Below are 24,739 nucleotides of genomic sequence, written 5' to 3' on the forward strand. Positions count from 1 at the left end.
TACCTGAGCCATTTAGGAGATGCTCTTACTCAGTCATGCCATGCGATGCCTCTGCAGCCCCCAGCTGTACGGGCCAGGGCTGCCCAGAGGATTCAGGGGGCCTGGGGCAAAGCAATTTCAGGGGCCCCTTCCATACAAAAGAGTTGCAATACTATAGAATACTATATTCTCGTGGGGGCCCCTGCGGGGCCTGGGGCAAATTGCCCCACTTGCTTCCCTCCCTCCCCCCACTGAGCAGCCCTGATACTGACCCTTCTGCTGCCACATTACATCTGTCATCTCTAGCTCTCTCATTTAATGCCAGTATTTTCTTGTTCCCCCAAGATCAACACCAAGCTAGAATAGCTGCACTTCTGTCAGAGGCTCATCTCTACGGTGGGTGAGTGCATGTGGATTGTTTTTCCTATCCTCTTAGTTTAACATCCCCTGTTAATTAACATGCTGGCTGCTCCCTCTTCAATTGTTGAATAATTCTGTCAAACAGTTCCCTCTCAATTAGGAGCTGACCTTTAGAGTGATGAGTTATTTGTTGCCACATACATTGTACTGGCACAATATTGCCACCTGGATGTTCCATGAGTCCTGAGACAGCTTCCAGAATGTCAGGAGATTATTTTCAAGCCAATCATGAGGTTTGGTGGCAGTTTGCCTACTATTTCAGCCATCCGGGTTAACCTTTTTTCAGGCTTCTTTCCACAGTTTGAAGTCTAGAAGACAAACAATGCAAGCCAAGAGTCTGATGTAGTCACATGATTCCAGAAGTTGGGGCTTTAGGAAAAGACACCAAATATAACCAGACTCCATAGGAAAGCTGGCCACGCCGGTTGCCTGTAGTTTGTTCATGTCACTGTTCTTGGAAGAAGTAAATGTTGAGGTTAAGTCTACGGACATTGGGCTGGACAAGGAGGTTTGAGAGTTTGCTGCATAGACTGTCACACCCCACCACCTCTGCACAAAAGTTAAGACGCAAGGAAGCCAGCAAACAATCATTGTCAATTAGCTCTCTAGAGACTGAAAAAGAAGATGTTGGCACCCCAGGGAAGATAAACAGCAAAGCTTTATTAGTCAAGTCATAATGTTTTCAAGTGCTGCAAGTGAAATGAGCACACAGCTGTGACTGGTGCATGATCAGCACTACATCTATGTGATAGAGCAGTGGACCCTGGTTTCACTGCATAGGCTGCTCGCCAGAGCTGCTACCAGAATCTTGAGGCTTCAAGACATCAGGCAGCTCGGGGGTGCTGGAGAAGGGGTCGATGCGCAATGGCTCAAAGGAGCCCTCGCTGGCTCTGAATAAGGCCAAGCCCACCATGGCTGGCGCCTGGGGACGGGAGGTCTGACTGCTTAACCCACATTCTATCAAGGTCCTGTCACCATCCTCCAGCAACCAGTCATCCTTGTATAGCTGCTGCTCCTCCGGAGGCCTCTTCAGGATGCCCTCCACAATCTTCTTCAGCTCCTGCACGGTGGTCGTCTCCTTGGCATCAGCAAAGATGGTCATTTTGTGGCGACGGATCATCAAGAAGACGTCCATTGCTGCTACAGGGGCTCCCGATGGTCTTCTGGTGTCAAGGGGCACCACGGCCTTGTGTGTTGAAGATATGAGACTCACAACTGAAATGAGAGAACAGAGTCATGTCACTGGAAGAGATCATTTGAGGAGACCAGGAAGAGATCTGCCCATCACAGCCAATGAATGGCTTCACTCCTGTTCTGCCAGACAGACTCACTATAGTTATAAAGCAACAGAGTCATTTACTCATAGGCAGATGAGGTTTCCAAGGCATGTTCTGTTCATTACTCTCCGGTGTTGCTCATTTCAGTCCCAGAGTCCCATGCATTCTATCGAAATTTGGTGCCCTTTCACTTATGCAAACTATGTAAGATGCTCATGATGCTAAGACAGCAAAACAAAAAATTCACCCTAGAGGCAAAAATCCAATTGCCTTTTATGTTTTCTGAGTGAATAGTTGCTCATCTATCCTTCATGTCAGGCCTCCCACATTCAGCCCTGGACAGATTGAGTGTTGGACCTAGGCTCCCTTGTATGAATGGTCTAGAAATGGACAGAGACAGTCAGTGACAAAAGTCAGCTACAGAATTAGAGTTCCCCTCCCATCCTCCTCCAGCTTCTGCTTAGACCTGGCAGAACCATTTCTGTGCCAGGTCAGATCTTATTCATGCATTTTAGGCAAAGAGCGGAGTCCTACAATTGTACTTACTATTAAAATAGTGTGCTAAGAGTTTGAAATCAAGGAGTACCACGTCAAGTGACAAGCAACTAGCAGACCAAGTCTGCATTTACAGACCAGCAAAGTGAGGTGCTATTCAGAGCTGAAACACACACACGACTTCAGAATGTCAGGGTATGTCTATACTTAGAGCATAATTCCCAGCTCAAGGTGCCATACTTGAGTCATGCTACTCGAGCTAATGTGCTAAAAATAACATCGAGCCACTGCAGCAGGGGCTAGCCACCATAAGTACTTAGCCACACTCTACATGGCTAGCCCCTTGTGCCGCTCATGCTGCCACACCTACACTCAGTTTTTAGTGCACTGGCTTGATCAGAGATAACATGGATATGCCTGTCACTCCTTAGTACCAGTTGGCAGAGGGGGGTGCATCCTGTTTTACAGGGATCCCTGGGTCAGATATCTGCATAGTCATTCACCAAAAGGGTGACATGGGAGGTTTCTATCAAGAGCCAGCAGCCTGCTGGTTGTCAATCATTGCGAAATGTATTTTTGGATAATAGCTAAGAGTTGTAAAACTATTCTGCAAATAGTGTTCTTAAGGTCTTGGAGTTAAAGCAAGTCACCAGAGGGGACATACCTTGGAGAAATCTCTTCCAGGCAGGGGATAATAGACACCTATCTCCATGTCTGGCTATTTGTGTATTTTACACTTCACACTGTGAGGGTGTCTGTATACAGAGCTGGGGTGAATTGAGTGCAGAGCCCATGAGATGGTATCTACAAGAAGAAATAAACAGCAGGGGTGGGTGTGTCCTGTTTATGAATGAAGCGGAAGGATTGGTCTGGTATATCCTGGAGTGCAAAAAGACACACTGAATCCTATACCTGGGAGGCAAACAGACAGCATGTCTGTCTCATGAAAGGAGGGTCCCAGCGAGCCCGTCTGTAAAGCATGGTAAGGCTTTTGGGTGAGTGATACTCTACCCAGAGTATTATTAATTAACCAACTAAATTGCTCTAGAATATTTTAGGATTGTGTGATATGTAACCATTTGTTTCTAATACTTCTACTTGCTTTGCTAAATAAACATACTTGATTTCACTACAAGCATATCTCAGTGCTGCGTGTTAAGTGGAGTAGTGATCTGAGGTGGCAATGATAAGCTGCAATGAACGGTTTCTTTGGAAGCAGTGAATCTGTGTATGCCACAAGTGTCCACTGGGGTCTATACCAGGTACCAGACACTCAGAGGTTGGGGTGTGCCCATCACTAACCTGTAGATTAACAGTGCAGCCTGCATAGGCCTAGAGGGGTGTGCTTGTGTTGCCTGTGGAGCCAGGGAGCAGACCCAAGTCCCAGACTAAGGGCAGGTGGTAGCAAGCTGCTCAAAGTCATGTAGCCGTCTTGAGCTGGGAACTGCACCCCCAGCTTGAAGCCTAGACATTTCCTTAGAGACCAGCATCAGAGTTCTACGGCTTGAGTTCATCTCTGGTGTCATGGCCCCAGATCCTCAAGAGATATTTAGGAATCTAACTGCCATTGAAATCTTGGGAGTTTGGGGTCTAAGGAAGATCAGGTACAAAGCTCCATCGGTTAAGAGATGGATGCATAGCACCAGCCATCTCTCTACTTCACCTCCCTGGAAGCCATAAATGAAAAATTTTGCAAAGTTTGTGCCTATTTGAGTATTAATCCTCCGGCTGGAAAGAGGAGCATTTTAATTTATGCTATTTTAAAATTTGTTTTACCAGCTCCACTGATAAATACAGTAGCTGTGTAAGGGGAAAACTAGAGCCAGACCTGAAGAAATGCCACTATTAGCCCTCACACCCCCATCTAGCAGGCTTGTTAGAACTAAGCAGCAGGCAGCTTACATCAAGGTTCATCTAGAGAGATTCATTAGGAGCCATTCCAATACTACACATCCAGCAAGCACAAGAGGAGCAGCAGGCAGGTGGGGATGTCACAAATAAAAGGAGAAACAGCTTTAAGTTGCTTGGCCATCACATGACAGCCAGTTTGGCAGCAGAGAGCAGCTAGGCAAGCTGTGTCAGGAGGAGTTGTTGGTGGAGACAAATTTTAACTCAAGCCATGTTCCATTAACCATGAGCACTACAAAGGGTGCATTGCCAGCTCACTCATGCACCCCAGGGGAAGAAGGTGCAGTGTATTTACACTGGTGCCACAGGGCATCCTGTTTTGACTTGTTTCTTGATCACAGTGGCTTGATCATGCGTCAGCTAACAAACAGTCCTGTGGAGGTATATTTAGGGGCTTGTCTACACAGGGCAAGAATGCCCACTGTAGGGGAAGAATTGAACCTGGGTCTCCCACACCCCAGGTGAGTGCTCTGGGCACTGGAATAAGCTTTATAAGGGAGCACCACCACCACCTCCTGCTGCTGTTTTGTGTGGGGCCAGGCAGGCTCCTAATTTAGTCCCACAGGAAATGCTGGAGGTGCCTAAGCCCAAAGGGTGAGTTCCCATTCCCTACGCAGAGCGAGTTGCCCCAGATGCCTCCCTACAGAGCAGATTAGCTCCAGGAGAGGGGCAGAATTTAGGACAGATCCCTCATCAGCACCTCCCAGTGCCTACCTTAGGCAGCCTGTGCCCCACCTAGCATGCTGCTTTGGTGGCTCACAGTCTAAGGCGTCTCTCTCTCCCCAGAGACTGTATTAGAGCCAAGGTGCCTAATTCAGGACTGGTGGATCACAGTGTTGTTCCTGTGATTTTCTAGATGCCTAAAAGGATGTCAACGCCTCAGGGCCTTTGAGGAGTGAGCCTTCACCTCTGCCCTACCTCACAAGAGTGCTGGCAGTGAAGATTGGGGTACTCAGATATCATGATAATGAGGTACAATTAACTCTTCTAGCTAGGGTATTTAACACATCACGCTTAAGCCTACCATGCCAAAAGCTAGTTTTAGATCAAAAGAGTTACTCTTAATTACAGCCACTACCTAGCATAACTCCCAGGTCTTGGTGACTGACAGCACCACAAGTTTTGACAAGAGCTAGAAGCTACCTGGAAAGGAGAAGTTAGTCAAAGGAACCTTCACTTACACCAGCTCCCAGACACAGAGGATCACAATCCAAAAGAAAAAACTATCCAAGCTTTTATATTTTAAAGGATGACAACTTCAGGCAGAGTTGTTTTGTGAGCCACTGTCTCAGAGAGCTTAACAACTCCTTCACTAGCATTACTTTTGGTCACCATCTGCATTTCTCTCCATTTAAGTAATAGAGTCTATAAGTAACCAGTTTCTTAGTGCTGTAACACCAGGGTGTGAAACACTGCAGGAAAGGTTTAATTTAAAGAGGACTGTTTGCATTGGAACATTTCAAGAACAGTTTGTAAAGACATTTCACCAAGCATCTGGCTCTATAGAGAGCTTGATTTGAAAACACACACACACACCACAATATTTGCACCAAGTTGAACTGATGTTGTCCCTCTACAGTTTTTAGAGAAGAGGCAAGAATTAACAATGACCTTCAGAAGAGCTATTTCTCAGAACAAAGCCAAGCACAGGGAACAAGCCACAAAACACCAGCATGCTAAAGAGCTGCTAGCCTCACCACACACTGCAAGAATAAAAAGACAAATAACATAGAGGAACTAGAGTTTCCTGCTTTAATCCTACCCACCTCCTGACAGACTTACAAAAGCTCCACTCACCACTAACTCCTACCACAATTCTATCCTCCTCTCTGCTCCAGATCCACCAGCAGATATACACCCACCCCCAGTAACTGGTTTTATCTAAAGTCTTACCTCCACCACAGCTCTTTCACCTCTCCCCTGAACCGCAGGTTGGCCTAATCTCTTGTCAGTCATATGGGCTCTAATGAGTTCAGGTGTCTCAATCAAAGCCTCCAGGCCTGCTGGGCAACGCAGGCTGATGGGAGGAGGGCAGGTCATTCTGCCTTGAGCTATTGAGTACCATGGACAATGCATTGCACCAAAGCCCCAGTCCAGCAAGCTGACCGACCCTGGCAGCCACAAATACTCCATTGCTGTCCCTCTCCCCTGTGCTGAGTGCCCTCCCTGCTCCCCTGCCCTGCCCCCTCACTCTCTCCCCCCCCCGCTCCTTTCCCTTGTCTTCAGCTAATCTCCTCCGAGCTAACCTCCACCCAAAGAAGCTAAAAAACAAAAGCAAACAAACAAAAATCCCCCCAAACCCTCCAACTTTGCCCCAAATGGTGGCACTAATATGCTGATCACTCTGCCTACTGCCCCTTTTGCCTGTCTTGTCTATTTAACCTGCAAGGTCCTTGGGGAAAGGACTAGCTAGAGCCCTATGGACTCAGCAGACATGGGTTCTAGGCCTCTGGCCTGCTGAGTGACTGTGGGAAAGTCATGTCACAGCCCTGTGCCTCAGTTTCCCCATGTGCAAAATGAAGGTAATGATATTGAGTTCTTTGAGAGCTATGGGTGAAAAGCACCATGTAAGAGCTAGGTGCTAGTGCCTCGCACAGTGAGGCCCTGTCCCTGGTTGGCCTTTAGGCGATAATGTCATAAACATAGTGCTGAATATTTATTTCTATTTAAAAATGAATAAAAAGATGTCTAGCCAAGGCTCTAGGCTGACACACCATTATCAATACACTATCTATCCCAGCAGCATTCAGATGATCAGTTCAGAAGAAGCTCAGTCAGCCAGCCACCTACAAAACTCCTTTGCACCCCTTCATTGTCTGGGAATCACCACCTCGGCGCTCTCCAACCCCCTTCTTGCACAAGTGTCTTCTGCAGTGCGCCCAGAAAGCCATCAGATCCAGGCTATTTCAAATCCAGGGGTGGGGAACATATGGGGATTGGTCCTGCTTTGAGCAGGGGGTTGGACTAGATGACCTCCTGAGGTCCCTTCCAACCCTGATATTCTATGATTCTATGTTCCAGAATTGGGAACCCTCCCAGCGGATACCTTGCCAGCTGCCCCTTCTCTTTTATAATGAGGTGGATCCGGCTCATGCACCGCTGCTGACCACAGCTGTGGCAGTATGGCCTGGGGAGAGCAGTGATCCCACAGCCAGGCTCTAGGTTACAACCAATACCTTAAACTCCACCCAGAGACTAGACTGGCCAGATGCCCGGATTTTGACCGGAATGTCCTGTTGAAAAGGGGACCTGACAGTGTCCGGTCAGATCTACTGGCATAGGGAACAGGACATCTGACCAGACATCCAAAGTCTGGTTACTGCAGGTGGGGGAGGCAGGAAGGTGCTGGGTCATCACCTGCACCAGCCCCTACTCAGCCGGGGCCGCCTCCTACCTTCGTTGGGCAGCTGCAGCTCCAGGACCCGGTTCCACAGGCAAGTCCCTCCTGACCTGGGGTGGGTGGGGAAAAGCAGCAAGTGATGGGGGGAGGAGGGAAGAGGAGTGGATGGGGGGCAGGGCCTCAGGGGAAGAGGCAGGGCAGGGGTGGGGCTTTGGGGGGAATAGGCAGGGCAGGGTTAGGCCTTGGGGGGAAGAGGCGGGTCGGGGAGGTTCCAGCACTCCTGCTGGAGTGTCCAGTTTTTAAATATTACCAAATTGGCAACCCTACCAGACAGTGATGAGTAGCCAGCACAGCTTCTGGAGCATGGCTGCCGTGGGCTGTCCCATGCAGGTGGGAGGTGTCTAAAAGGAACTGGGGTCACCTCATTTCAGGGGAGTAAACAAAAATGACTGGGGTTAAATGTTCAACATGAGTGTACGTCGGGGGCAGCTAGCAGAGAGCTCACCCTTCAGAGTGAAAGCCTTCCTTTATCCCACAGCCGGTACAACGGTCCTGCCAACTTCTTCTGGAATGACCAGCTCTATGGGAGAGAGTTGGGAATTTGGGCTCCACCTCTCTGCTGTGATTGGCAGGAAGAGAGCCCATTGTGACTAAGGTGAGCACAGGGCCACCCAGAGGATTCAGGGGTCTGGGGCAAAGCAATTTTGGGGGCCCCAGAAAGTTGCACTACTATAGAATACTATATTCTCGTGGGGGCCCCTGTGGGGCCCGGGGCGAATTGCCCCGCTTGTCCCCCCTCCCCGGGTGGCCCAGGGTGAGCACCTTTTCAAAATGCAAAACAGGGCACATGCAGGAGCTCTGCCCCCTCTGTGGCCACACCCCCTGCTCCTCCTCTTCCCCGAGGCCCCGCCCCCTGGCCAGGCTGGAAGCCAGACCCGGGCCATGGTAAGAGCCGCCCAAGGAGCCCAGGCTGCTGTCGGAATCTCTGGGCCCTCCACCTACCCTGGGTGGGGTACTGGGATGCCCAAGAGCAGCTCCGGGCCTGTGTCCCTGCCCCCCAGGGTGCACTGCCCAGGGCAGGTGGAGAGTCTGGGACTCTGGGGCTCCCCACAGCAGCCCAGGCTCCCTGGGTGGCTCCTACTGCTCAGGTTTGGTTTCTGGCCTTGCCAGGGGCAGGGCTTCAGGGGGGAGAGGAGGAGCAGGGGGCAGAACCTCATGGCATGGGGGGACTAAGGCCCACCTCAGCACCTCCCCCACCCCCCACTGGGAAGAGGCTGGTGCCACCCCTGAGTCTCAGGTAGGTGCGGAGCAGCACCAGAGGGAATCCAAGACAAATGGTGTTCCGGAGTCACTCAGGCAGGGACTGGGACTTGAAATTGTACATTTTGGGACTGTCCCACCCATTTAGGGATGGGTGGTCACCCGAATTGTGTCAGCTGTTTCTACTGAGGTAGTCCCCTGTCTATGAGGGGCTAAACTGAGACTCACTGGCTCATCTCACAGCCATCAACTGGTAACAATTGTCAGCCGCTCTCAACCTAGCCTGGCTTTGAATCAGTGACCTAGCAGTACCAGGCGCCACCTTTCCGGGCCCTGGCAGTGTCTGGCCTTTCAGAGACAACCCCACCGAAGCGCCATATATAAAAGAGCTGAGAGGTGTAATCAATAAATCCGTCATAGAACAGAGGTCTCTCCACGCTGCTGCACCGCATGAATACCCTGTTCCCTATGCTGGTCGGTGGAGCTCTCACTGTGACAGGTCAACAGAACAATAATAAACCACCTTGCTTAATATGTGCTTTCCCCCCTCTGTTTCTTGATGGCTGGCCAGGGCTGGGAGCATAGCTGTGCAGGAACAGGTTCTGTTGGTTACACCGGGGTCACTGCAGAGTAATTCTGTTGTAGCCATTGGCGTTACCCCAGATTTACACCACTGTAACGGAGCTCAGAATTGAGCCCCTGCTGTATTTGTGAATGGGTAACACTTGCCTTCAAGTTCACGTCCAAAGACACCTCTCGAAGCCAGACCTTCTGATCAGTGATTGGGACAGGTTAGAGCGGCCATTGGCATGATTTGGCCTCAGCAGGAGGCTCATGTTTTCATTGCTTACCCTTGAGCAACCATTGTTTCTGCATGGACTATAAATATGCACCGCTTCTCACAGCAAACCGGCCGGTGTCCCATGAAGCTTGCCTACGCCATGGTAAGTCAGTGGCTGGTGGTACCTGACTGTGTAACTGTAGGCTGCGTGCTTGGAAGCAAGTCTCCTCTTTATTTGTGAATAATGAGATTTGTCCTCCTTAAATCTGTGTGAATGAATTGGTCAATGTTACCATTGAAAAACCAGCCAAGTTTGCAGTGAGTTTCCCTTTCTCTTCCAGAAGTTCCTGTTGTTCCTCTTCCTCGTCCTTCTCACCTTGGGGTCCCTGTGCACTGCCCAGTGTTACATGAGACCCCCAAACAAATACGGTAAGAATGGCAAATTCTCCACTCATGCTCAGGACTTCCATTTACTGGATTGAAAGGAGCACTTGCTTAGAAATGTGGGGATTGTGCTGTCAGTTGCAGTGTGATGAAGATACATAGGCAGTTAGATGCTATGTCATATAAGAGTGTCTCCAGCCAGACAGCTAGCTAGCTACATACACCCAAACTGAAAGGCACGGCAGAGTTCTCTATGGACTCGGATATGAGGTTGTTGCCTAAACAAATAGCATATCACATGGGAGAAAGAGGAAGTGATGCTAAAAAGCTGGCACCTCTCTGTCCTGGCCTCACTGTTTCTATTATTACTCATTGTCAAACATGGAAACCAGAATGGAAGAACTACTTGCCTGCTTTATTGTGTCAGGAGGGGGGGATGGCCTAGTAGTTAGAGCAGGGGGGGGGCTTGGTGGCAGGAGACCTGGTTTCTACTCCTAGCTCTGCTACTGACTTGCTGCGATAGCTTGAGTGAGTCTTTTAACTGCTCTGTGCCTCAGTTTCCCCATCTGTAAAATGGGCATGGTATTACCTACTTCCAAGGGTTGCTGTAAGGATTCATTAGATTTTCAAAACAGTGAAGTGTCTTAGGTGTCCAAGTCCCATTAAGTTGCCGTAGGACTTAAGACCCAGATTCTCAAAATAAGTAGGCACCAAACTCCCGTTGATGAGAGGTGCCTAAATACCTTTAAGCATCGGAGCCTATGTGCCTACCACACATAGGTGCTTTTCCACTGTTACCCGATGGGTAAAATCCTAGCCTTACTCAAGTCAATAGCAAAACTCCCATTGACTGCAATGGGGCCAGTATCTCATCCAAAGTCTTTAAAGTGCTTTAAGAACTTGAAAATCACTATGGGCTAGATTGTGCTTTGGGGCACAGCTCTGAGCAAGGGGGGGATGCATAATCTCCACTACTCCCACAGTGGCCAAGGGAGGTGCTGTGACTTGGAGAAACCCCTCCAAGGCCAATTCCCACCCTGCTTCTCCTTTGCTCTGGGAAGGGGAGGGGGGTAGTGATTTGATTCTGTCTTACAGCAGTAAATGATGACACCCCAGAGCCAATAATTTGTCCATCCCCCACCCAGCTGCTTGGAGGGCACAGGGGTATGGGGCCAGGCCTGCTTATCCCTATATGCCTAGGACTGTGCAGCACAGTTCAGATGTGCAGTCCAAGTCACCATCTAGCCCTATGAGGTGAGTATCAATAGTAGCAGAACGATGCTCAAAGTAGTACTAGCCATAAACTAAAGCATTTCTCAGCCTCATGACGTGTTTTGAATAGCATTTCTCTGCTAAAGATGGGTGTGCAGCAGATAACATTTCACCCTGCTAGTCCACATCCTAGCCGCAGCAGGAGCAATGGCATTGCATCCCATCACAGAACACGGCCCATATTCATCCCTGGTGGAATTCCATCCAAGTAATCAGAGCTTTAACTGACAGCACCCAACCCAAATGCTGTATTTTACCTCTAAATGTCAGCATTGATCTACCGGGCATTGTTTTTGTTGTGTGTATCCAGGCTGTGTTGAAAACAGAAAGCTGTATCAATTCGGTGTAGTGTGGAAGACCAAGGATTGTTTCAGATGTGAATGTCAGCCGCGAGCAATGATCTGCTGCAGCCTGTAAGTCCAAGCAGACTAGGGCTACTTTTGTACCAAGCCTAAGGGAGGGTTGAAATTTTCCAAATTTGGAAATTTCAGTGAAAATTTGCATTGACATTTCAACAAAATTGGAGCAAAATCCTGTCTCCGGGTTTTCATCCAGCTCTACCACTGACAAAGCAGGACAATCTTCTTTGTATCCAGGCTTCTTTGAAAAAAACCACAGCCACAAACTTGCAAACACACAGCTCAGAGCTTTTCCCTATTACTCCTCCTATCCCTCCTCTTGACTTTGCCACCGGCAGGATCTCGGATCCCCTTTCCCCCGGATTTTTCGCCCTCCCTCTCTATGGCAGCTCGTCTCGTTTCTGGAGATGCATGACTCATCACTCCAGTTCTGGAGCCCTAAACATGCAATAAAGCATAGATATTTAGTGTGGACCCTTGCAGTCTATGGGGCACTGCACAAGGTTCTGTCTGTATGCATCTCTCAGCCCCAATTGTTCTAGATCAGTTCTTCTCAATCTTTTCCGTATACCCAGAACACCTTCTTATCTAGCCAGTATGTAGCCGAGACTCTGTGCCCCACAATATAGGAAGGGCAGGGTGGTTATGGCCCCTAGGTTGAGAACCCATGTTCTCGATCCCATTGTGAGTCCCTGCCCTCCAGAATTTAAATCATGATTATGTCCTGGGCTGGTGATGCTATCAGAGGTCCTGTGGGTGGTTGGAATACTGACCAAGGTCACAGCTGGTTGAGAATTTTTCAACAAATTGTTTTGTGGCTGAAAAATGCCGATTCAGTGCAACCAAAACTGTTTGCAAAACAGGGTTGAGTTTGACAAATTTCCCAATTCAAAACAAGGTCGAGAATAAAAGTTTCCAAACTCTTGAAACATTGCTCTTTGCCATTTAGAAACAAAAAAATCCAGTTGCCCGGTTCAAATCACCTTTAAAAATTTAAGCTAACAAGACTGAAAAGAAGGTTAAAAGACAAAAAGATTGGCATCAAAACAAGACATTTCCAAATGATTGAAACAAAATGTTTGGATTGACCCAAAATTGGGAAAAATGGGGGTTTTGATGCACAAATATTTTTGGGATTTTGACTTTTTGTCCCGATTCTAGACAGGAAAAATTTAGAACTCTGGAAAATAGTCACTGGATGGGAAAACCATTTCCTCCCCAGCTGTAAGTGAGGACCCCCCTCACAGATAATTCCCCCAACCTTCCACCCACTGGAGAGGGCAGGGGGTTAGCAAGGGCAGGAGGGGGCATGTCGGGGTAGTTCTTATGTGCTGGTGGCTCCCTGTCCCTGCAGTGGCCCAAAGACCTCAGAGCTGAACTACTCCCTGGCAATCTCTGAACATGGCAGGCAGAGGCTGTTTCCAGTCTGGCCCTGCACCAGGTCCGGGGTGAATGTGGCTCTACAGGTTTAATTCCTAGCAAAGCTACTACAGAGAATTACATTTGAGCGAAAAAATATTGAAAAAAAATCAGTTCATTTTTTAACTCACCTGCTAAGACTGGAGAGCAGAGTGCTGTGTTGCCATAGCAACAGTCAATACCACCAGCAAGTACTATGGGCTAAATTAATCCCTGAAGTTACTTCCCCTGAAGTCACTGGAGTTGTATCAGGGATGAATTTGGCCCAGTAAATATGATTTTTTTTCCCCTGACCTATATCTCGCATTCTGATCTCATCTTCGTCTTCCTCACTGACAGAGTTTTCAGACCCACCAACTACGACCGAGAGAACTGCATTGCCCTGTTCCATAGGAAGAGCTGCTCTATGCGCGTGGTGTGGAAGAGCGATCCTCAGGAACCCTGCAATGTCTTTGCCGGAGTTGGTTAAGACTGCTTTGAAGTGGTCTTCTCATTCAGCAGCTCTCTTGCAAGTTGAGCAGACCCAGCACCACTCCTTTAGAGGAAAGCAGCGAATCAGCGTGGTTTCAGGAATTACAGACTTGTGTCCCCCTTTTCACATATGCTGTGCTGTGACTTCTCTTGTTACATACAGATTTGTGACTGAGATTTAATCAAAGATCATTTACGGTAACATCATCTCTGATGAAATCTGGGGTTAAATAAAGACACAAGCATCAAGCTCTTTTCCTTCTAAGCAGTTAATAAACAGTCATGTAGAAGAATCCATGAAGTTTACTAGGGATCTAGGTATGCAAACCTAATTTACTTGGGAGTCGCTTAGATCAGTGGTTCTCCTCCAAGGGTCTGGAGCCCACTGGGGGGCCAAGAGCAGGTTTTGGGTGGGCCGCCAAGCAGGGCCAGCATTAGACTTGCTGTGGCCCAGGGCAGAAAGCCAAACCCCCACTGCATGGGGCTGAATTCCGGAGCCCTGAGCCCTGCCACCTGGGGCTGCAGCTGAAACCTGAGCAATGTAGCTTTTCAGGGGTCCCGGTGGCATGGGGACCCAAGCAATTGCCCTGCTTGCTACCACCTAACACCAGACCAATTTTATATGCAGAAAACCAGTTATTGTGGCACAAGTGGGTTGTGTAGTTTTTATAGCATGTTGGGGGGGGGCCTCAGAAAGAAAAAGGTTGAGAACCCTGGCTTAGATATTATGTTGGCAGGCATTAGACAAACCAGATAGATAGATAGATTAGATACTTTGTGGTATCTCCCTCATTTGATGTTTCCTTCAGTATATGCAAGGATGTAGTGGAAGAATGGTAGAAACAAAGCAGCAAAGAGTCCTTCGAACACTATTCCCATATCCTATGAAACCAGGTCCTCTGTACAGGTGCACACAAGCAAAACAGATTTGCCAGGATACGTATTGTGTATTAGAAAGCAGGAGCAAGCCCACACTTTTAAGTCCAACCTACGGGAAAAAGATGCTATCTCACTTTTTCTACAGCCTTAAATATATGTGTAGCATCTCGTGGTATAATCTGGTTTGGTACAAAGTTCAAAAACAAACCAACTCCATGAAAGTCTTTATGAAAAATACCCCATGTAGACAATATACTAAAGATGAAATGTAACAATGTATATAGCAATAGTGAAAAATAGGCTGGTGCCAACCAGTCTTTAGAATCAAATTACAGCATCATTTCAGTCAATAATTACAACACTTGTGCTTTGTTCATCCATGCAACTCTAAATACACCGTCACAGTGTAATGCAACTGGACCTGGAAACAGTGATACATTTTTACATCTGCTTATTTAGTTGTACTCGTCCATTTCAAACTATAGCGCTTGTTTTGAGGCCAGGAACATACAAGTCTGTACACACATTCTCACTTAGTAAAGAAACAGATTTTAAAGAAAGTCCATCCAGCCAAAGGAATATTGGAACTTAGTTGGTTTGAGGAGGAGAAGTCATATGAGAAATACCAATGATTGCAGCTATCTAATCCTATGCCACCCAGCTCTGCTGTAAATTAGAGCTGCTTAGTGACAGCAGTATAAGAGTAAGGACGCTCCATGATCTTATGTCAGTGGTGGATTGGACATAGCATAGCTCACCATGCCCCTCCCAACCCACACCCAGTGTGCCCTTGCCATGTCCCCTCCTTTCCCTTGTGCTGTGGGTGCACAGGACAACTGGCACAGGAGGTGGGAATTCTCCACTGACCAGTTTGCATCCACTTTATGCCCCTGGAGCAGCGCATAGTGGACTTAGTGGGCCAGAGAATCTGGCCCTGTATCTTAATGCATGTGCACAAGAGGGCAGTGTTAAGGTGGACAGCAGGTCTAAAACGCTATGAAAAGGCCATGCATGCAACAGCAGCTTTGGTGTTTCCTGACTTGTGAATGTTTCACCCACAGTGATCTGTATGGGATATTACTTCTGAAGTATGGGGTGACATGAAATAACTTGGGTTGCAGAGTGTAGAGGGAAGCAGTGCTAAGAAATTAGAGATAAGAGCATGTTATTTCTGCTAGCACCTGGCATCGTTCCACTAACATGGCATTACCGCGATTGCAATGGCAGAGGCATTAGGAAGCCCGTGGTGTGGCTCATTATCGCAGGGTCTCAAAGCACTGGGAAAACAGCAACAGGAGGAGTGGCGGCATATAGTGGTTAAATCACAGAACTAGGAGTCGTAAGAGCTGGGTTCTAGTGCAGTCTTTGCCACTGACTCCATGTGACCTTGAGCACGTCATTTCCACTCTCTATGCCTCAGTTTCCTCATTAGCAAAATGGGGATAATGATACTTGTTCCCCTTGTAAAGTGTGTTGAGATTTCTGATGAAAAACCTAGGAAGCTTTATGGTATTGTCACCAACATGACTGGGATGATCTTCCCCAGCATTACAAAGAACTGCTCTGGGTAAGTGCCACAAACCAGTCTCGGTACATTTTAGACAACAGTGGCAGAAGTCCTGGAGAATATGCTGAGAGGGAGAATTCTGCACTGCTGGGGCTGAGAAATGGATTAGGAACCCTATTCAACTCCCCCGACATCAATAGGAGTCTTTCCATTGACTTCAATGCAAGAGGGAACAGAGCTGAGTTGGCCAAATAATGCTCACTGAGACAGAACAAAGTCAACAATAAAAGGCTCATGCTGCATTTGGGCAGGACCCACAAATCATTTCGGATTTTGATTAAAGACAATTGCTCCTTTTCAGTGACAACCTATTGAATGTTGGCAATGTTGGTATGGCCTGGCCCATTTGTTCCAACCCCCTGCATTCAGTGGAGTACGGAGAAATTACATACGTTGTACAATGCCAGGAGCAACAAGGTCGAGCACCCTCGACTCAGAAGTTCTTTGCTGTTGTGGGTTGGTGCCGCTCCTCTCGTATTAATATATTGATTTGGGATGCAATCAAACTCTACAACATTGTTCCCCAATATGCTCCATATCTAACTGCAGCAGACTTGCCACCCTTGCTTTCCAACCACCTGCTTGGAAGCCTGGACTAGCAGTGGTTTGAACAGAAGTTTTGGGAGCCAGGAGTTGCCGATCACACATTTAAGGACCCAGGCACATCACTAGATCAGGCCCTAGGCCAAAATACTTCCCTACAAACTTTTTGCTGCAACTATTGCTTTTATAACTTGCTCTTAATTTCTTTCCCATTTCTCAGAGAATCGCATTTGCACGAGTCTCCTTTCTCTGTCAGCAAGCAAAATATTCCTGGTATGAATGTCCATGGGAAAATTTCAGGTTTTTAGTGGAATAAATGTTCTCAGAGGTTTTCTCCCTGCCCCTCCCCCCCCAGTATCTGCCCATCTCTAGTTCGGGATGAGAGGAGATCCTCACCCAAAAAGCCCAACCCCCTTTCCTCCCAGGCATGGGAGAAGTGATCCTGGCTCAAGGAGCCCAAATCATAGGCAGAGGCAAAGTGAGGGCCTTCCCTTATTACACTGTATGGAGAGTCTCTTCTACCTTCAGGTGTGGAGCCCAGGTCATCATGTTCCTCCTTTAGCCTTGGCCTCAGCCCAGACCCAACATGCTCCTTCTTTAGACCAGAGTCCTCTTCTCTCCTCCCCTCATAGTCAGGCCCCTCTGTTAACCCAAAAAGGTGAGGACACACGTACCCTTCTCATAGGAGACCAAGAAGGGGGCATACACCACTGGAGGAGGTTGGGGGTGTAGCTTTGATTTGAAAAAAGTTTGTGACGCTCACATGGCCTCGGATATCTGTAAGTTCCCTGGTCTTCATCACCAACAAGAGGTGTGACCTGAAATAGCACCGCAGGCCTTGGCAAGCTCCTGCTGCCCCAGGGAACAAGATATCTGATACTTTTCTACGAGAGAACAGTTTGGCAGCTGTTTCATTTGCTCAGCATTGGCTTTTGTAGGAGCTTTGGCTTTAGGCTGTATATAACCCTCCCCCGCTCCAGGAGCAATGTTATTCCACGCAATGATCAGTTGAAGCATATTCTGTGTTTTCTACTGCCCAGGTAGTGGATGCAGCTGGTAACTGATTCCACGTTGCTATCTTGTTTGATTTTAATTAAGGAAAGCTGACTAGCTATGGTGTATGGCCCCTGTGAAATATCTCCCATTCAATTAGTTTATTGCTTAGGGCAGAGGTCCCCAAAGTGCGGGGTGAGCCTCCCCAGGAGGCTCAGAGGAACACTGGGGGAGTGCAGCAGGGCTGGGCCAGCCCTCATGGGACGCGGAGAGGAAGCACTACCCATCCCCTCCCCACTCCCAGCTCTGCTCCAGTCCCAGTCCCAGCCCCAGCCGCATCCCTGGCTCCCGGCCCCGCCCCCACCCCCCAGTCTTGGTGAGGCTCCATTCCTGGCCCCACACCAGCCCCCAGCCTCGGCTGCTGGCCATGGCTCTGCTCCCGGCTGGGGGTGGGGGTGGGGCCAGGAGCAGAGTCACATCTGGCAGGGGGCCCAGCTGCAGGGCCCCACTGCAGCCTGGCTGCAGCTCTGCTCTTGTCCCTGCCCACAGCCTAAGCCCCTGGCCGCAGCTTAATCCCTGGCCTGCTCCCAGCCTGAGACCCACTCCCAGCTGCGGCCCCAGCCTTGGCACCCTTACCCCTGCCTGCGTCACCTCCCCCGCCCCTGAGCTGCGCCCTCACTCCAAGCCCCGGCTTCGGGAAGTGCAGGGGCATGGACAGAGTTATGAGGGGCATGTGTGACGGGTTAGATCACCGAAACCCCCTTGGGAACTGCCAACTGATGTGCCAAGACTACTTCTGCCCCTGTTTTCCCTGCCAGCTTGGGACTCCAGCACCATGTCTTGCTGAGGCAGACATGCCCGTCTGCTCCAACACAGACTCAGGGTCTGAACCACAAAAAGAACAGGAGTACTTGTGACACCTTAGAGACTAACAAATTTATTTGAGCATAAGCTTTCGTGGGCTACAGCCCACTTCTTCAGATGCATAGAATGGAACATATATTGAGGAGAACCACGTGCCCCAAAGCTCCAGACTTAATTGAAAGCAACTTAAGAAGTGTTCCTGTCTTTAACACTCAGATGCCCAACTCCCAGTGGGGTCTAAACCCCAAATCCATTTTACCCTGTATAGAGCTTATACAGGGTAAACTCAAATTGTTCGCCCTCTGTAACACAGAGAGATATGCACAGCTGTTTGCCCTCCCCTCCCCCCCCCAAGGTATTAATACATACTCTGGATTAATTAATAAGTAAAAAGTGAATTTATTAAATACAGAAAGTAGGATTTAAGTGGTTCCAAGTAATAGCAGACAGAACAAAGTGAATTACCAAGTAAAATAAAACATGCAAGTCTGAGTCTAATACAGTAAGAAAACTGAGTACAGATAAAAATCTCACCCTTAGAGAAATTCCAGTAAGCTTCCTTTTACAAACTAGTCTCCTTCTACTCTGTCCAGCAATCCCTCACACCCCCTGTAATTACTGTCCTTTGTTCCAGTTTCTTTCAGGTATCCTTGCGGGTGGAGAGCCTCTCTCTTTAGCCAGCTGAAGACAAATGGAGGGGTCTCCCACAGGCTTAAATAGACTCTCTTGTGGGTGGAGACCCCCTCCTCTCTCCTATGCAAAGTCCAGCTCCAAAATGGAGTTTTGGAGTCACATGTCCATGCATGACTCAGTTTTCACAGGCAGCAGCCATTGTTTACCTGATTACATGAGGACTTTCAAGGTGACTTCTTATGTGGATTGGAGCCTTCCAAGATCCATTGTCCCTTAAGTGCTTCTTGATTGGGTACTTAATTTACACATTCCTTTCTCAAGAAGCTGACCAAATGCTTTACAAAGGCTGCTTAAAAATCAAGCCAGTACACAGCCAATATTAATAACTTCAAATACAAAAATGATACATGCATACAAATAGGATTAATAGATTCAGTAGATCATAACCTTTATAGAGATATGTTACATGGCATATGTAGCATAAAACATATTCTAGTTATGTCATATATACATTCATAAGCATATTTCCATAAGCCTTATGGGGGGCACCATCACAGCATGACCCTCAAAAGTTTGGGGACCACTGGCCTAGAATCTACGGCACACCAAAAAACGCCACCATAACTGGCAGTATTGCCATATAACGAGGCCAAGACCTGAGTGGACTATGGAGACCAAATTCCACATCCTCCCTTATGCAGTTTCTTTCCAAGTAAGTGATGAGCTATATTGGCAGGAAAGTGTGGAGTAATGGCCATTATTATTATTAATCTAAAAGAATTGGCAACAGTTGGATACAGGTGGACGGGGGGCACAAGGAAACAACAAGACCACTACGGAGATGACAACAATGGGGTTGTTACTTTGGCTGTTGAAACATAACAAGGAACGTGTGGTCATTTTGCCAGCAGATTTATAGCATATGAAGAAATGGCTTGTTAAGATCAGTTTCAATGTGGGAAGTATTCTTCTGAGATGCAGAGAAGAAACCAACAGGATGACTTCAGGATGGCTCCTGGCAGACTACATGTCTCCTGGAGAGTGGTCAATATTTTTTTAAAACTCTAAAATGTCAACAATTTTTTGAATAAGAAGGTGGGAGAGGTAAGAACTTCTGGTCGACAAATTTCCATTAGTGAGAGAGACAAACTTTTGTGCCACACAGAGCTGTTCTTCAGGTCTGGGAAAGGTACTCAAAGGGTATGCCTGCACAGCAAAGAAAAACCCGCAGCTGGCTCATGCCAGCTGACTCGGGGGAGCAGGGCTCAGGCTGTTTAATTGCAGTGTAGAGGTCTGGGCTGGAGCCTGGGCTCTAGGACTCTGCGAGGTGGGAGGGCCCAGGGAATGGGATGCAGCGCAGGCTTTTCTTTGCTGTGTACACGTACCCAGAGTGTCAGAAGTTGGAACAGTTTGTTTAGCATAAGCAGCTAACATGTATTTCAAGGGACCATTCAAGGTGAAGTGGCCCATTACCACCTTTCCAGTCAGAGGGGGTGCACTCACCTCTCATGAGCGCCTCCTGTTGGCCAGGTGCAATCCTGCACTCTTTTCCTTTCCTGGTGCCCCCTATCGGCTCTTGCTCTTGTCAGGCGGGTGTTCAGTGACCCAGCCCTCCGGCCAAGTCACACAGTCTCTATGCATGAACAAACAAACAGTAAAAAAAAAAGTCTGACACTACCCCCTGGTTGGTCCCTGTCTCTCAACTCAGTTCTCAGCCTCTTCTGGGCTAGTTTAAGTCCATCTCTGCCCTGGAATGGAACAGTGTCCCCAGGATCTTTAGTGGCCCTGTGATGTCCCCAGCTCTTCACCTGAGTCACTCCTTCACTTTAGTCCCCTTCCGGGGGAGAGGGTAACAAAGTGAACGGTTGGCCCTCTAGGGTCTTCAGGCCCATCCCTGAGCCCTTTAAACTCCAGCCCTAGGCCTGGGCTTCTAAATTAAACTTGTCCCTTCCCAGGGCTTTGGCCACCCTGCCAATGGCTGGTAGGGGGGACCTGGGCATGCCCTCTACTCCAGGTCCTGACCCAGGGATCCTACATATAGCAGCCCCCTGCTGCTTCCTTTAACTCCATCACTGCTGCTATTCCCCAGGCTGCTTCCCACATAGCCCCTTCCTCTTCACCCATATTGCAGGGTTCTCTGTCTGTTCCCTGCTTGAGCCTGGAGAGTCTCACAGCTCTTCAGTTCTTCCTCACTCTTCTGGTCCCAGCCAGCAATTCACCTGCTCAAGCCCTGCAGCTCCTTTAAAGTGAACCTGCTGTGCTCTGATAGGCTGCTTCCCTGCAGCCTTTCTAGGCAGGCCTGGAGGACCCACCTTCATTGCTCCTTTTCCCAGGGCAGGGTGTGGCAGGACTGGAAGGCCTCCAGCATGAGGCCTCAAAGGCCCTGGCACACTTGGTCACAGGGGGGAAAGGAAGAGAGGGAGAAAGAAAAGACATCTGGGGTGGGGTGATTAGTGGGTTACAGCTTGTTGTAATAAACCATAAATCCAGTGTCTCTGTTCAGTCCATGAGTTTTAGTATCTAGCAAGGTTATGAATTAAAGTTCCCAGGGTCGTTGTGCAGGTTTCCTTTGAGGATGAGGACTGAGAGGTCAGATCTAGAATGATTGCTTTGTGAGAAGTGTTCACCCACAGGTGTCAGGGTGTTTTTGTCTTTTATCATTTTCCTTGTGAGTTCATGGGAGTGTGGTGATTGTCTGGTTTCACCCACATAGCTGTTGTTGGGGCATCTAGTGCACTGGATGAGGTAACCACATGTTACGATGGGCATGTGTTGGACCCAGGGATCGTGTAAAGTGTGTTGGGGCAGGGTGCTGATCATTGTAGCAGTGGAGATATGTTTACAGGTTTTGCATCTGTTGTTCTGGCAGAGCCTGGTGCCGCTTTGAGTTGGTGTGTCCTGGTCTGTGGGGAGCTTGCTTCTGATGATGAGCTTGGAGAGAGATTGGGAGGTTGAGGGTCCAGGAAATATTTCTTTCAGGATGTGGTCCCCATTGAATATGCATTATGATTGAGTAATGATATCCCGTAGGGGTTCCAGTGTGGTGTGGGAGGTGACAACTCGGGGTGTGCAGTCAGAGAGGGGTTTATTTCCAGATTGAAAAGGTTCTTTTAGGTAGCCTGTTTCATGATATCATTCTCTGGTGGAGTGTCCTTGAGTAGCCTGTTCCATGATATCATTCTCTGGTGGAGTGTCCTGAAGGCAGTTTTAAGCGGGTTAAGGTGTATATCCAGGACTTTCTCCTCAGAGAATATTCTGTGGTATCTGAGTGCCTGGCTGTAGAGAACAGATTTCATAGTGTGTTTGGGTGGTTACTGGATCTGCAAGATTGGTGTGGTGATCCGTGGGTTTCTTGTATACAGTTGTCTGTAGCGTTCCATTACTGAAGTTGATTGTGGTGTCCAGGAAGTTGATACTAGTATGGGAGTGTTCCAGAGAGCGTTTAATGACTGGATGATGGTTTGTTGAGGTTGTGGTGGAAATCTATGTCGTCTGTCCAGAGGATGAAAATATCATTGATGTATCTCAGGTATCATTGGTTTTGTGGTGCATTTATCCATAAATTCTTTCTTGAGATGGCCTAAGAAGAGGCTGACATACTGGGGAGCCATCCTAATACCCAGGGCTGTTCCCATGGTTTGGACAGTGTTTGTTGTTGAATGTAAAATTGTTATGGGTGAGGATGAAAGGGATGAGTTTGGTGACATGTTTGGAGTGGAGAGCTGAGGGTTGTCTATTGTCTTGTAGATGGTTGAGGCAGGCAGCAGTGCCATCATTGTGAGGAATGTTGGTGTATAGGGAGGTGACACCCACAGTGGCAAGGATGGTGTTCTGAAGAAGGTTGTTAATGTTGTGGTGTTTATGGAGGAAGTAGGTTGTGTCCTGGAGGAAGCTGGCTCTGTGTGTGGTGAGTGGTTTAAGGATGGTTTCTATGAGTCCTGATATTGCTTCAGTAAGATCGCTGTGGCCAGATATGGTGAGTCTGTTTGGGTTCCCTTGTTTGTGTATCTTAGGAAGCATGTAGAAGGTCCCAGGGTGGGTTCATGTGGTTGAGGTTGTAGAGTTTCTCTTAGAGTCATTGTATTTAGCTGTGACACTCGGAGTCCATTTCCCAGACCTGAAAAGCTCTATGCAAGCTCAAAAGCTTGTCTCTCTCACCAATAGAAGTTGCTACAATAAAAGATATCACCTAACCCACCTCGTCTCTCTAATATCCTGGGACCAACATGGCTACAAGAACACAGCACATGACATTTTTCCAGCATTTTCCCCACCAGCTCTAACTACTATCCAGACTGTGTATTTGAACTTATAACATGCTCATCGCTATAGAATGTGAGCACCGCCAAAGTTACGAAAAGGCCAAGCCCTCATCCTTATCTTCCAGGGAGTTGATGGATGTCATCAAATGCACATTTGGTTCGGGAGGTATTAAGATCCATGACCATGCTAACATCGTGTGTTAGTTGAGTTCCAAACCCAGTGCCAAGAAGGCTTGATTCCCCATGACATGCAAATTGCACCCCAGGACAGTGTCTGGGGAGTGCAGCTGTCATACAGAGGAAATCAAGAGAAAGAGGGCCAGTTTCTGAGTTCTCAGGTTCCAGGAGCTCATGCAGTATGCGGAGGACCAGGGTGATGTGTTCTCATTGCGTTGTGTTGGCTTCTTTTTCACATTCATTGTCAGCTGCAAATAGGGCTGATCCATTATCCATTGAAGTTGATGGGAATCTTTCCAGTGATTTCACTGAGCTTTGGATCAGGCCCAGGGCATGCATTGTAACAGTCAAGTCTATGGTACTTTCACTGTGCATCACAACAACGGTAGTCTGTGAACGTTATTATGCTTGTAGTAACATACAAAATGGGAAATGACTGCCTAGGAAGGAGTACTGCGGAAAGGGATCTGGGGGTCATAATGGATCACAAGCTAAATATGAGTCAACAGTGTAACAGTGTTGCAAAAAAAACGAACATCATTCTGGGATGTATTAGCAGGAGTGTTGTAAGCAAGACACGAGAAATAATTCTTCCGCTCTACTCTGCACTGACTAGGCCTCAACTGGAGTATTGTATCCAGTTGTGGGCACCACATTTCAGGAACGATTAGAACAAATTGGAGAAGTCCAGAGAAGAGTAACAAACATTATTAAATGTCTAGAAAACATGACCTATGAGGGAAGATTGAAAAAATTGGGTATTTTTAGTCTGGAAAAGAGAAGACTGAGAGGGGACATAATAACAGTTTTCAAGTACATAAAATGTTGTTACAAGGAGGAGGGAGAAGAATTGTACTTCTTAACCACTGAGGATAGGACAAGAAGCAATGGGGTTAAATTGCAACAAGAAAGGTGTAGGTTGGACATTAGGAAAAACTTCCTAACTGTCAGGGTGGTTAAGCACTGGACTAAATTGCTTAGGGAGGTTGTAGAATCTCCATCGTTGGAGATTTTTTAAGAGCAGGTTAGACAAACACCTGCCTGGGATGGTCTAGATAATACTTAGTCCTGCCAGGAGTGCAGGGGACTGGACCAGATGACCTTGAGGTCTCTTCCAATCATATCATTCTAATGCTGTCTGTACAAAGCCAGACTGTATAAACGATATACAGTGTAGAAATCATTTCATTCTTCACTCAAGTGCAGCCCTGCATCAGCTGCTTAACAGCACACCACCACCCTATGCAGCAGGAAGTGGAGAAATTTGCCATATTCCACTGAAAAGCGCAAGGGAGTGTGTGAGGAGGTCGGATGTATTACCCCAGTGAGAATGTGGCCGGGACACCAGGGTTAACATGACTGGCCTCACCAGTAAGTGGTCAGGAGACGGACCTTGATTCTGCTAGGAGTTAAGTCCCAGATGCAGAGCTAAGATTTTCAGGCTGCAGATGCCTGA

General features: G+C 47.9%; 1 protein-coding gene across 1 annotated transcript; it reads right to left on the bottom strand.

Annotated features, from left to right (window-relative positions):
- Window positions 1–1,034: 1,034 nt before the first annotated feature.
- ELOB (elongin B) lies at window positions 1,035–1,600 on the bottom strand. Its single transcript, XM_034777620.1, has one exon. The coding sequence runs from the start codon at window positions 1,532–1,534 to the stop codon at window positions 1,169–1,171; it is 366 nt and encodes a 121-aa protein (XP_034633511.1). The 5' UTR covers window positions 1,535–1,600; the 3' UTR covers window positions 1,035–1,168.
- Window positions 1,601–24,739: the final 23,139 nt, after the last annotated feature.

The sequence above is a fragment of the Trachemys scripta genome, chromosome 7, assembly GCF_013100865.1.
Source record: "Trachemys scripta elegans isolate TJP31775 chromosome 7, CAS_Tse_1.0, whole genome shotgun sequence".
NCBI classification, from domain to species: Eukaryota; Metazoa; Chordata; order Testudines; family Emydidae; genus Trachemys; species Trachemys scripta.